The 15,000-nt window shown below is 39.0% G+C and overlaps 1 protein-coding gene across 1 annotated transcript in view; it reads left to right on the top strand.

The window, feature by feature from the left end:
- LOC137626112 (polycystin-1-like) overlaps window positions 1-15,000 on the top strand; it is a 195,669-nt gene that overhangs the window by 155,119 nt on the left and 25,550 nt on the right. Inside the window, exons 61-62 of the mRNA XM_068357188.1 lie at window positions 3,713-3,783; window positions 4,946-5,161. Of these exons, the coding sequence (XP_068213289.1) occupies window positions 3,713-3,783; window positions 4,946-5,161 (287 nt within the window). The remainder of the gene's footprint in view (window positions 1-3,712; window positions 3,784-4,945; window positions 5,162-15,000) is intronic.

The raw sequence follows: 15,000 nt of genomic DNA, 5'->3' as shown, positions 1-15,000 counted from the left end.
TGTAATTGTTCAGTGGCTATTTTTCACTTGATGAGGGCAGAAGAGCCTCTTTAGCTATGGGAAGTAGCTCTTCTAAGAGAAGGTTACTCCGAAATCACACCATTGTTCTCTAGTCAAGGGTAGTGCTATAGCCTCTTTACCATGGTCTTCCACTGTCTTTGGGTAAAGTTCTCTTGCTTGAGGCTACACTCAGTTTCCTTATTTCCTTAACTTACTGAGCTTTTTTCCCCTGTTGGAGCCTTTACGCTTAGGCATCCCTCTTTACCAACTAGGGTTGTGAATTTGCTACTACTGCTACTACTACTACTACTACTACTACTACTACTACTACTACTACTACTACTACTACTACTACTACTACTACTACTACTAATAATAATAATAATAATAATAATATCGTGGTAGGAGACCCTCTTTTAGGCAGGTTGAGTTAAAAGTGATGGCTGCATCGGCAGAGTTTACTTTCTTATCCAATTTTTCTATTTTCCGGATAATTCTCTTCTCTAGAGCGCTGCAATCAGCCAGCAGACTTGAAAAATTCATCAGTCGGGTGAATGACAAAATCGGGAAGACTTTTCAAGTATATTCTCACAAAATACAAGTAAAACTTTTGGTACAAAATAGTAAAAACTACGACGCGTTTCGAGGATAAGTCCTTCCTCTTCTTCAGGTAGAGAGTGAGGTGGATGATGTTGTTGTTGGGGTATTGAAGCCAACACTTGTTGTTGGCACGGGCCTTTCCCTTGGTTGGCCCGTAGGTGATCTGTAAAATTTTTTAAGGTAGTTGCAATAATGGAAATTTGAAAGGTTTTTAGTAGTAGAAAAAGATGTGGATAGGGTAAGGATGATGGTGGTAGTGGTAGAGGGCCATCATTTCTCGGATAGTGGTAGTTTGAAAAGTGGGGGTGTAAGGCTTTTGAAGATTAGAGAAAAATTGTGCAGGTGAGGTTGTCCAACCCTTTACTTCCTAGGGTCCCTGCAGAGAGATTTTTAGTGGTAGATTAGTTGAGAAGTGAAAGGGGGTGATGTGAATAGAGCCTTACAACGAGGGGATGAGATGGTGCATGGAATGAGGAGGTCTTACCTTGGTGGAGGTAGTGTTGAAAGCAACTGTGCATGTGTGTGTATGCTTTCGATAATTGCTTTTGCCAGTGTGGCTGCCTCTTTCATGGCATGTGGTGTGTTGGTGTCTATAAGTAGATCACCTCGTAGCTGTGCTGTTTCTCTGCATTCTAGTAGATAGTGCAGGAGGGGTTGTTGTGGTATGACATCACAGTGTTCACACCTTCTCTGGATGTCATCTAGGAGTTCCCAGTTTGCTTTGTAACCCAGCCGGAGTCTGTGTATACATACTGCCAGTTTTCTTGGGGTGTATCTGTCTATGGGAGGGGGTTCTAATTCCGATGCCCATTTGTACCATGTTGCAGAGGGAGAGCCATTCTCTATCCTCATATGTAGTTCCTTGATTAGGTTGTCCTTGAGCTGTGTCTTTATTTTGCTTTTGATTTGTTTCAGTGCAGGCTGTACGTGCACCTGTACATTGTGAATGTGTTTGGTGCTTTTGGCTAGCTCATCAGCCTTTTCATTCCCTGGTATCCATGGTGGATGCTGCAGTCGGGTGGTATTTATACCCAGGATCAGGATTACAAGTGAAAGGGCTGGAATTTTCATTGGTTTTCATTGGTTGATCGGAGCTGATATGGTATGGTGTCTGGTGTACGATGATCTCGGCCGGGAAAACCAGTCTGTGACGTCTTCCCGATTTTGTCATTCACCCGACTGATGAATTTTTCAAGTCTGCTGGCTGATTGCAGCGCTCAAGAGAAGAGAATTATCCGGAAAATAGAAAAATTGGATAAGAAAATAAACTCTGCCGATGCAGCTATCACTTTTAACTCAATAATAATAATAATAATACACTCCTGTCGATAGAAGTGGTAAAGGAATAACTACTTCAAATATAAAAGTCCCTTGAGGTGGGGTAGTTCATTTAGTACACAACAAACTGTGCATGGTGGACATCACTACATCCTTAGCAACACTCACTTTTTGTCGTTTCTTTAACCTCCGATCCCACTATTTTTTCTCTTATTTCTCTTCTAACTTTCCTTCCAATCTCTCTTAATCTTTTATGCCAATTGTACCTGGGTGATGACTAGCCTCCCAAGCCCCAACGTCGGGTCATATTGCCCAAATTAATAAATCCTAAATAAGAAATTTGAAAAAATATTAGAATTGGAATCAAATGAGAAGAGTATCAAGCAGTAATCAATAGGATATTAAATAACCAAAATATTAAAACAGGTTTAGCTATTTCACGAGCTTCAAAACCAAAAATCAAATCCATTATTAGAATGTATGTAGTGAATCGCTCTTTCATTGAATAACAATACTTTACTTTGATGGCTGCTTTTCCCGTCCCATACAGCAGGGGAACCCCACTCTCTACAGAACCTCCACTGTCGTTTTACCTTGTTTGTTCAAAGTATTTAACATTTCATATCGTATATTGTTCACTTACTGAAAGCCTCAATGTCTTCAATCATCCGAATGTTTCGTGCGAGCTTATTTTATAGTCTCGGGACCGCATATTTAAATGACAATTTTCATGGGAAGAGACTATTGATAAGAGAAAAAGAACAATCTATTGTGTCCCTCTTCGGACAACTATGATCTCTAGAGTAATGATAAAAGAAAAAGAACAATCTACTGTGTCCCTCTTCAGACAACTATGATCTCTAGAGTATTGATAAGAGAAAAAGAACAATCTACTGTGTCCCTCTTCAGACAACTATGATCTCTAGAGTAATGATAAAAAAAGAAACAACAACGAAGGACTATGGGGAAAGAGAAGATAACTTGGAAGTAGGACGGTAGTGACGTCAGTGCAGTGTACGCATAACTTGTGTTTCCTTGGAACGTTCCTTCTACTTCCATTTACTAATTGTTCAGTTCATTGAGTTACTTTCACATGAAAGCAAATCTTCTAATCGGGAAAATCCCAAAAATTATTATTAGTATTACAGGCCAAGTTACAACCCTAGATGGAAAAGCAGGATGCTATATGCCCCAAGGCTCCAAGAGGCCAGCGAGTTTAGGAAATACGGAAATGGATAGAATAGAGTGCCTGAGTGTACCCTCAAGCAATTGAACTATAACTCAAGACAGTGGAAGAACATGGTATAGAGCAGTGGTTCCCAACCTGGGGGGAAATTTGAAGCTTCCAGGGGGGAAATAATTATACTACCTACTAACCAAAAGAAGCAGAAAATGTCCTCATAGTACAGTACGTGCGGCAATTTGTTGTTAGTCATTCAATTGTGATATGATCATATCAGTTCTCAAAGAAATGATATTCAAGGGGAGAATTGGAGTGTCATGCCCATTTCTGAGGCAGGCGAGAGGGCTTGAGGGCTGGGCGGGGCATGAAGGGGGAAATCTGGATGGTTGAACTGAGTGCAGGTGGGTAATGACAGAAAAGGTTGAACTGAGTGCAGGTGGGTAATGACAGAAAAAAGGTTGGGAACCACTGGTATAGAGGCTATGGCACTACCCTAGACTAGGGAACATTGGTATACACAAGGCCTCCTTCGGAAAAGATAAACATTAAACGGGAATATTTTTCTACAAGTTTCATAGAGCTATTTTGTTATTTACTAAGTTGAGTTTTTTCTGTTCTACATAATACATCATTCATATTAATGTATTGTAGGTAAACCTGTTTGGGACGGGTCTTCTTATGGCTGAGTATACTCCCGGAGGAGGAATTACACCAACATTCAGGTATGTCTGATATGTCTGTGGCTGCCTACTGTCTTAATTGCCTTTGAGATATTATTGTAAATAACATATAGTTCATTTATCTATTATGGAACTGAAAGTCTTTCTAAACATTTATACATACATGAATTGAATTATTCGGATATGCAATTCATAAGTGTTAATTTAAGACTAGTGTACGTCACCAGTCAAAAATGACGCCAAATATCTAGATAGATATAGACACGCGTACACGCAAATCCAACCATACCCACCCCTCCAACTTTTCTCTCGGGGTACCTCCTCTCACCTGGGTATATATATTTATACACACACACACACACACACACACACATATATATATATATATATACATACATATATATATATATATATATATATATATATATATATATATATATATATATATACACATGTATATACACATACAGTTATGCATATATATATATATATATATATATATATATATATATATATATATATATATATATATTTATATATATATATATATAAATGAATATATATAAATATATATATATACATATATATATTTACATACATAAATACACACACACACACACACACACACACACACATATATATATATATCTATATATATATATATATATATATATATATATATATATATATATATATATATATATATATATATATGGCATTTCTAGGGAGAGATACAGAGGACGGGTGGTTGAAGTTGAAGGCTGACTAGTGCTTGAAAGTTGTGTGGGGTTGATGGAAGGATATTGATATCATTCATATATATAGTGTAAAAAATAAATAATATGTATATATATACACGTGTATATATATATGTATATATATATATATATATATATATATATATATATATATATATATATATATATATATATATATATACACACAAATATAAACACATTATGAATATATGCCAGTTCAAAACGGCGGATACAAGAAATATGCAAATAAATGTGCATGGGAATGGGCTGTGTCAGTTTATACAGTGTATATGCATTCAATATAAATAAAAAAAAAAAATAAATGCACCAATGCTATTCCACAACGTAAAAGAACAGTTTATCTAAAAGAAAAAAGAAAAAAAAATATCAATTGATAAAATTCATAAGTTGGAATAACAATTTCTTCTTTTTTTTTTTCTTTCAAGATTCGAGGGAATTAGACTCCTGCAACATCTCTCGAACTTCGGGTCATTCATCATCGCGTGTGAGGTCGGATTCATCCTCTTCATTATTTTCTACACCGTGAGAGAGACCCGCGCAATGTACAAAAACGGCAGGGCGTACTTCAAGAACTATTGGTCGTACGCTGAGATCGCCATAATCATCTCCTCATACGCCATGATGGTTGTTTATGGGCTTAGGTAAGTCATTGCTTTGAGTCATAGCAATTTCTCCCTTTACAATAAATCTTCTGGACAGATGGGCACAGGAATTACTAGTACACCTAACTCCAGAGAAGTGTACCCTAGTACACCTAGTTCCAAAGAAGTGTACCCTAGTACATCTAGTTCCAAAGAAGTGTACCCTAGTACACCTAGCTCCAAAAAAGTGTACCCTCGTACACCTAGCTCCAAAAAAGTGTACCCTAATAAACCTAGCTCCAAAAGTGTACCTTAGTACACCTAACTCCCAAAAAGTGTACCCTGGTACACCTAACTCCAACGACGTGTACCTTAGTAAACCTAGCTCCAAAGAAGTGTACCTTAGTACACCTAGCCCCATAGAAGTGCACCACCTAGCTCCAAAGAAGTGTACCCTAGTACACCTAGCCCCATAGGAGTGCACCACCTAGCTCCAAAGAAGTGTACCCTAGTACACCTAGCCCCATAGGAGTGCACCACCTAGCTCCAAAGAAGTGTACCCTAGTACACCTAGCCCCATAGATGTGCACCACCTAACTCCAAAGAAGTGTACCCTAGTACACCTAGCCCCATAGATGTGCACCACCTAGCTCCAAAGAAGTGTACCCTAGTACACCTAGCCCCATAGAAGTGCACCACCTAGCTCCAAAGAAGTGTACCGCTTAGCTGTGGAAAAGTGTGCCCTAGTACACCTAGCTGTGAAGAAATGCCCTAGTAAACCTAGCAGCGAAGAAGTGCACCCTGTCACAATCTTCCTGCACAAAAGCAAACAGATGGTATAGGGAGAGATGGCATCAGTGGTTGGTGGGGCTAGACACAGGAACTCGCCTCGCAGAGCATTGTGTACCAGGAATTCCTGTTTTTTTAATTTTTAATTTTCCTACCAATCTCATGTTAATTTATAGAAATGGAAAAGTATTTTGCGCAAATTATGAATATAAGTATTTTTTTTCTATTATCAAACGTAGAAATTCTAGAAGAGAACTTTATTTGGTAGATAAATATTTTTTAAAAATCATTACATTTGTAGTGCATTCTTAATTTCTTCATCCATTCACAAGTCATATGGTTATCAGTATTAAAAATATTTAATGATTAAATCTGAAGTGAGATTTAAAGAAAAAAATTAATTGTCTATTGGAAAGGAATGAATAGGATTTAATCATCAAAATTCCGTATAAACATATTGAGAGGTTTTCACCAGATCCCAATAGGAATTGATTCCTATTCTCATCCCATCCGGAATTAATAAATGAAATACTGTTGAGGGATTTTTCAGGAATCATCAGATGAAAAGGGTTTCCATAGGCCTAATGGCCTTATTAATAAGGGAATGCTGAAAAGATTAGGCCTACACAGTTTTATTAATCTTTCACATTAAGGAATGGGATTAGCGCATTATTATTATTATTATTATTATTATTATTATTACAAGCTATGCTATAACTTTAGTTGGATAAGCAGGATGCTATAAGCCCAAGGGCTCCAATAGGGAAAAATACCCCAGTGAGGAAAGAAACCAAGGAAACATTTAAACTACAAGAGAAGAATTAACAGTAAAAAAAAAAAAAAAATATCATGTAATACCAAAAGGAGGAGCAGTTAGAAGTTAATATCTGGACATTATTTATTCAAATATATTGTGGGTAGTAGGTTGGCCAGGGCACCAGCCACCCGATGAGATACTACCACTAGAGTGTTATGGGGTCCTTTGACTGACCAGACAGTACTTCATTGCATCCTTCTCTCTGGTTACGGTTCACTCTCCCTTTGCCTACACATACACCGAATAGTCTGGCCTACTCTTTACAGATTCGCCTCTGTCCTCATACACTTGACAACACTGGGATAACCAAACAATTCTTCTTTCACTCAAGGGGTTAACTACTGCGCTGTAGTTGTTCAGTGGCTACTTTCCTCTCGGTAAGGGCAGAAGAGACTCTTTAGCTATGGTCAGCAGCTCTTCTAGGAGGACACTCCAAAATCAAACCATTGTTTTCTAGTATTGGTAGTGTCATAGCCTGTACCATGGTCTTTCACTGTCTTGAGTTAGAGTTCTCTTGCTTGAGGGTACACTTGGGCACACTATTCTATCTAATTTCTCTCCCTGTTTTGTTAAAGTTTTTATAGTTTATATAGGAAATATTTATTTAAATGTTGTTATTGTTCTTAAAATGTTTTATCTTTCTTTATTTCCTTTCCTCACTGGACTATTTTCCCTGTTGGGGCCCCTGGGCTTATAGCATTCTGCTTTTCCAGCTAGGGTTGTAGCTTAGCAAATAATAATAATAATAATAATAATAATAATAATAATAATTTTAATAATAATTTAAATAATAATAATAATAATAATAATAATAATAATAATAATAATAATAATAATAATAATTCAGTGAAAATCCATATTCCATTACTCGAAGACAAGCAATTTGTTGAGACTATCGTCTGTGAAGCACAGGAAGCGCTTTGAATAATGCTTTGCTTACTACAAGAGGGCGACTCGGGAGGGCAGTTGTACTCGTAATTAATCTTATATATCGTTTGTTTGATCATTTCTCCTGATTTAAATCAATAGCCAAGATAAAGCTTCATTTAATTTGAGAAATAGGTAGCTATTTTTCATATATATATATATATATATATATATATATATATATATATATATATATATATATATATATATATATATATATATATATATATGTGTGTGTGTGTGTGTGTGTGTGTGTGTGTGTGTGGGCTTCTTGCATACATCCGTATTTTAATAAGATTAATATTCCTTTAATTTGAGAACTTGGTAGCTACTCTTATGTCGTTATATGGGCTTCTTGCATACATCTGTGATGGGCCGAGAGCAAGGTTGTGACTCAAAGGCAGGAAGCAATCAACTGAGTAACTTTATTAAAGAACACTCTCCTTTATATACAAAACCTCAAGGCAACAGGCATTTTCATGTTCACAAGACAGGCAATGTTAGAGGCGATACGCAGCCATGTCTATTCTGGTTCTTTCTAGTGCGAGGGAAGAGCGCAGATACAAGCATAATATATACAAAATAATTTATGTACGATCGTGTGACACACGGTTGGTACACATCCGTATTTTGATAAGATTAATATTCCTTTAATTTGAAAAAAAAAAAAAATAATAAATTTAAGCTACTTTTCATACATGTCGCTGTATGGGCTTCTTATATGGGCTACACTAGTATTTTAAAAAGCTCTGAATATTTTGAATGTTGTAAAATTATTCATTTCAGCAACAATAATATTTATTTGTGAAATCTTATGGAATGAATGATGCATTTATGTCGCCAATTTAAAATTGGAAATTTAAACATAATAGACTAATCATATTAGCCTATTTAATTCATTCCTTATGACTTGATAGCCTACACCAAATTAATATAAATATTAAAAAATAAACCGAAATTTTACTGAACACTAACGAGATATAAATATTGATTAAAAGAAAAGCTATATAAATATTGATTAAAAGAAAAGCTATATAAATATTGATGAAAGAAAGCTATATAAATATTGATGAAAGAAAGCTATATAAATATTGATTAAAGAAGACTATAAAATACTGATTAAAGAAAAGCTATATAAATATCGATTGAAAAAAAAGCTATATAAATAATGATTAGAGAAAAGCTATATAGATATTGAAGAGAAAAGCTATATAAATATTGATGAAATAAAGCTATAAAATATTGATTAAAGAAAATCTGTATAAATATTGATTGATGAAAAACTATATAAATATTGATTAAAGAAAAGCTATATAAATACTGATTAAAGAAAAGCTATATAAATACTGATTAAAGAAGACTGTATATAGATAGTGATTAAAGTAAAGCTATATAAATATTGATTAGAGTAAAGCTATAAAAATATTAATCAAAGAAAAGCTATATGAATACTGATTAAAGAAAAGTTAAAAAATGATATTTTGATTATAAAATAAATTTTTGAATATACTTACCCGGTGAATATATAATAGCTGACGACTCCGACGGCTCGACAGAATTCAAAAACTCGCGAGCGATCGCCATGAAGGTAGCGGGTGTGCCCACCAGCGCTGACTATCGGCCAGATACCGCATATACATGTAAACAGCTCCAGTTCTTCTCATCCCGCTGGGTCTCTATCGGGGAGGAAGGGGGAGCCTTTAATTTATATATTCACCGGGTAAGTATATTCAAAAATTTATTTTATAATCAAAATATCATTTTTAAATATTAAACTTAGCCGGTGAATATATAATAGCTGATTCACACCCATGGTGGTGGGTAGAGACCAGTATTAATACAGTTTACGGCGTATATGCTTAGAGTTTTTGAAAGTTATATCATAACAAAACCCAAATAAATATAGGTACCTGGTAAGGAAGCTGACTCTAACGATTACTCTGCCTTGTTAGTCCGCTTTCCTCACGAAGCCCAGCCATCCTCTTAGGATGCTGAAAGACTCCCAGGAGCTGAAGTATCTAGGGCGACAACCCATACAACAGGACCTCATCAAAACCCTTAATCTGGGCGCTCTCAAGAAATGACATTTGACCACCCGCCAAATCAAAAAGGATGCGAAAGGCTTCTTAGCCTTCCGTACAACCCAATTAAAAACATTTCAAGAGAAGATTAAAAGGATATTGGAATTAAGGGAATGTAGTGGTAGAACCCTTACCCACTACTGCACTCGCTGCAACGAATGGACCCAGTGTGTAGCAGTCCTCATAAAGAGTCTGGACATCTTTTAAGTAAAATGACGCGAATACCGACTTGCTTCTCCAAACGGTCGCGTTCATAATACTTCGCAGAGATCTGTTTTGCTTAAAGGCCACAGAAGTTGCTATAGTTCTTACTTCGTGCGTCTTAACCTTAAGCAAGCAACGATCTTTTTCACTCAAGTGAGAATGAGCCTCTCGGATTAAAAATCTAATAAAATATAACAAAGCATTCTTTGACATAGGCAATGAAGGCTTCTTAACTGAGCACCACAAAGCCTCAGATTCACCTCGTAAGCATTTAGTCCGAGCTAAATAAAACTTCAGAGCTCTAACTGGACACAGCACTCTTTCAAGCTCGTTGCCTACGATCTCTGACAGGCAAGGTATATCAAATGACTTAGGCCAAGGACGAGAAGGCAGTTCATTTTTGGCCAAGAAAACCAAGCTGAAGTGAACATGTGGCTTTATCTGTAGAAAAGCCGATGTTCCTACTGAAGGCATGGATCTCACTGACCCTTTTAGCCAAAGCCAAGCACACTAAGAAAAGCGTCTTGAGGGTGAGATCCTTCAGGGAGGCTGAATGTAATGGCTCAAACCTGTCGGACATTAGGAACCTTAGGACCACGTCTAAGTTCCATCCAGGAGTTGCCATACGACGCTCCTTAGAGGTCTCGAAGGACTTAAGGAGATCTTGGAGATCTTGATTATTGGACAGATCTAAGCCTCTATGTCTGAACACAGACGCCAACATGCTCCTGTAGCCCTTAATAGTGGGCGCTGAGAGGGAGCGAACATTTCTCAGATGTAGGAGAAAGTCTGCAATTTGGGCTACAGAGGTACTGGAAGAGGAAATGGATGATGACTTGCACCAGTCTCTAAAGACTTCCCACTTCGACTCATAGACCTTGATGGTAGATGCTCTCCTAGCTCTCGCAATCGTTCTGGCTGCCCCCTTCGAAAATCTTCTAGCTCTTGAGAGTCTTTCGATAGTCTGAAGGCAGTCAGACGAAGCGCGGGGAGGCTTTGATGAAGACTCCTTACGTGGCTGCCGTAAGAGATCCATCCTTAAAGGTAGACTCCTTGGAACGTCTACCAGCCATTGAAGTACCTCTGTTACTCACTCTCTCGCGGGCCAGAGTGGAGCAACCAATGTCAACCTGGTCCCTTCGTGAGAGGTGAACTTCTGCAGCACCTTGTCTAGGATCTTGAAAGGTGGAAAGGCATAAACGTCCAGGTGAGATAAGTCCAGCAGGAAAGCGTCTATGTGAGCTGCCTCTGGATCTGAAACTGGAAAGCAGCAAGTCGAGAGCCTCTTTGTCAGAGAGAGTAGCAAAAAGATCTATGGTGGGTAGACCCCATGTCATCCATAGCTTCTCGCACACAGTCTTATGCAACGTCCACTCCATGGAGAAGACTTGTCCTCTTCTGCTGAGGCCGTCCGCCAAGACATTCATTTCTGCACAAATCTCGCCAAAGGAGAGATGTTACTGCCTTAAAAGGAGTTCCTTCTGATCCGTGGATCAAAGAACCGAGCCTTCCAGACTGTCCAGTGGAGCTCCCTAACCCAAATCCGCTGCATCTGAAAACAACACATGGTTTGGGTTCTTGATCACAAGAGAAAGACCTTCTTGAAGTCTGATGTTGCTGTCCCACCAAGTCAGACATGTCTAGACTGAGTTGGAGATTGGGAAAGAGATACTCACTAAGCCCTTCTCCTTGTTCCAATGTTTAGGTGAAATAGGAAAGGGCATAGGTTGAGTCTCCCCAGAGAGATAAACTACTCCAGCGATGAAAGAGTTCCCACGAGGCTAGTTCAAACTCTTACAGAGCAACTGTTTTTCTCTTGAAAGTGAAGGACTTTTAACAGAGCTTGTTCCATTCTTGCGGGAGACGAAAAGGGTCGAAAAATCAGACACTGTATCTCCATTCCCAAAAAAAGAATAGTCTGGGATGGGGTACTGTAAGTTACGACTTCTCTACGTTCACTATGAGACCTAGCTCCTTGGTTAGGTCTAATGTCCATTAGAGGCTCTCCAGACAGTGATATAATGACGAACGCCCTGATTAGCCAGTCGTCAAAATAAAGGGAGGCTCTGAATCCTCAAAAAATGTAGAAAGCTTGCTACATTTTGCAAGGGCCTTGTAAAAACAAGAGGAGCAGGAATGAGGTCGGAGTACAGTGCTCGACAGTGGTACATTACTTTCCCGTCCACAAACCTCAGATGTAGTTGAAAGTTTGGATGAATCGGGATGTGGAAGTATGCATCCTGAAGGTCGAGAGAGACCATCCAGTCGCCTTCCCTTAATGCTGTCAAGACAGCTTGGTAGACTTCATCGTGAAGTTTGTCTTGACAATGAACACATTGAGCGCACTTGCATCATACATACTCCTGAAGTGAACGTGGCTGCCAGATCATTGGAGCCATCCCTGATAGCCTTGTTCCTGCAGAGAACGTGGCTGTCAGATCATTGGAGCCATCCCTGATAGCCTTGTTTATGCATGACATAATTGTACAGCAAAACTTCAAACGCTCGAAAAACTCCTAACAGGAGATGGTCTAGCTCTGAAGCCGACCATAAAATCTTGGAGCGTCTCATGGCCAGGCGCCAGGGAGAGTCTATGAGGCTTGAGAAGTCTATCTGGGCAGACGCAGGAACTCCAAAGCCGAGAACTTCTCCCGTGTCATACCAGACGCTCGCTCTATAAGCCAGTTAAAAAGGAGGGAAAGCAAAGGCTGTCTCCCCCAAACTCCTCCTGGTGATCAACCAGTCGCCTAGCAAACGTAAAGCTCTCTTAGAAGAGCGAGAGAGCACTAGCTTAGAAAACAACGGCTTCAAAGTAGCTAGGCCTAGTGTAAACTCTGACGTTTAGGCGAACGAGGAGCAGCAGTTACAAAATGGTCCGGACAAAGATCCTTAAAAAATCAGCATGATTTATTTAAAGTCCATAGAGGGCTGAGCAGCTTTAGGCTCCTCTCCGTCTGACAGAGTCCCCAAGGGAATATCAGTAGGAGGGGGATCAGCAACTTCCTCATCTGAAGGAACCTCGTCCGACAATTGCCGAGTCTCAAGCAAGGGAGAGACCTGCCGTGGTGGCAATGCTTGACAAGCAGAGTCCACACGCAAAGGAGCATCAGTAGCAGTCAAGGGCGCTACGTCATGTAACTGCTTAAAGGACTGACCAGCAACAACAACAGGTGCGGGAGGACGCTCGACGTCAAGTCGAGACTGCCTTGACTGCCTAGATAGAGCAGTTAAAACAACTCTTGACTGCGGTGCTTGACGTTCAACGTCAAAACAAGGCAACTGAGCTGGTTGGCGAACGTCCTGAACGTCAACACGAGACTGCGGCAGCGGCTGAACGTCAACACGAGGCTGTGGCAGCGGCTGAAAGTCAACACGGGACTGCAGCGAGTAAGGATCCAAGTCACGTGACTGACGTGACAAACTACCGACATCACGTTTCATAACGTCAAACGGACGAGTAAATGCTCATTTGGGCGGCTGACAGCCAGAGTCTCGTTTAGTGTAACGGCGACTCGAAAGCGAAGGTTCATCGTGAACCTGCTCAACGTCATACTTCTCCATAAGGGAGGCAAGCTTAGTCTGCATGTCCTGCAGGACAACCCATTTAGGATCAACAGGAGTCGGGACGGGCCGAGACGAAGGTAACGTCCAAGGCCCATAGAATAGACAGGTCAACCCACGGGCCGCTTGAAATTTTAAAAGTTTGCGCATCCGTGGTGTCAACAGGTTCAAAAGAGGTCCCACGCTGAACCTATGGTCAGTCTTTAATGAGCAGCCCAGGAGGTCAGACATCCATCTCTCTCCGACTCAATTTGTCTCACAGCCTTGCTCTGTCTCAAGGTCATATTGGCCCCGAGGCCTAAATTTCCAAATATGATTATTGAGAGACCATTGTATAATTATAAATCGCCTCCATCATAACGGTAATAATTAATAATAATAATAATAATTGATAATAATAATAATACTAAAAATAATGATAACCATGATAATAAAAACAATATAATAATAATATAAGGAGTATAATGATAATAATAGTAATAATGGTATCAAGAGTCAAAGAATAATAATAATCATATCAATTTATTATTATTATTATTATTACTATTATTATCATTATCATTATTATTATTATTATTATCATTATTATTGTAATACTCCTGATATCATTATTGTTATTGTTGTTGGTGGTGGTGGCTGTTGTTATTATATTTATTTTATATTAATATCAAAAGTATAATAATAATAATAATAATAATAATAATAATAATAATCATAATAATAATAATAATAATAATCATCATTTTAATAATAATAATAATAATAATAATATAATTAAATGAGATTATGGACAAGCAGTCAGAGAGAGACAGAGGAGAGAAAGAAAATGTGAGAAAGAGGACACGTGCTCTTCTTTAGATTGCCCGGAGCTTCTTTCCGGACAGGGGCTTCCGATTGCCTTGGGGGATTTTTGACGGTGCGTTTAGTCACGTGACTCAGGTGTCGAACCTTCTGACGTCACATTAATAACGGCCATCCGAGCGAAAGCTGCGCGTGGGTCGACCTGTCTATTCTATGGGCCTTGGTAACGTCTGTGTTGGCAAAACATTGCCTTTACCGCGACCCTCGGACCCCGTGTTACGCTTGCGTTTAATAGGCGAACCGTCTTCCGACGACTGCAAAGGGTCAGAGCTGTCCCCATGGCTACAGCCAGGACGCTGGACCTGTCCTGAATGGACTGACTTCCGCTTTAAGGGTCTAGAAACTTTGCTCCAAGATTTCTTTTGCGAGAAGCCTTCGGATGACGAGGAGAAAAACAGCCTCCCTCGTCTTATGGTAGGGGCGATCTTGCGAGACACGCCCGATACCATAGAGGGAACGTTTGTTCGTTGGTTAAAGCCTCTCGTCCCCATAAGTCCTACGACATTACTTCTCCCTGGTAGCATGGGAGCCTGAAAGAGGTCTCGGACTAGGTGAACGACAAGCACGAACAGACGAACCCTCGGTCGCAACACTAAAAAACACTTTGCGCAATTATCACTTTATCACTACGATTTTCTGTTTTTGCACTTACTTCACTG

The sequence above is a fragment of the Palaemon carinicauda genome, chromosome 33 (genome assembly GCF_036898095.1).
Source record: "Palaemon carinicauda isolate YSFRI2023 chromosome 33, ASM3689809v2, whole genome shotgun sequence".
Lineage (NCBI taxonomy): Eukaryota > Metazoa > Arthropoda > Malacostraca > Decapoda > Palaemonidae > Palaemon > Palaemon carinicauda.
This window is presented reverse-complemented; position numbering and strand designations above follow the sequence as displayed.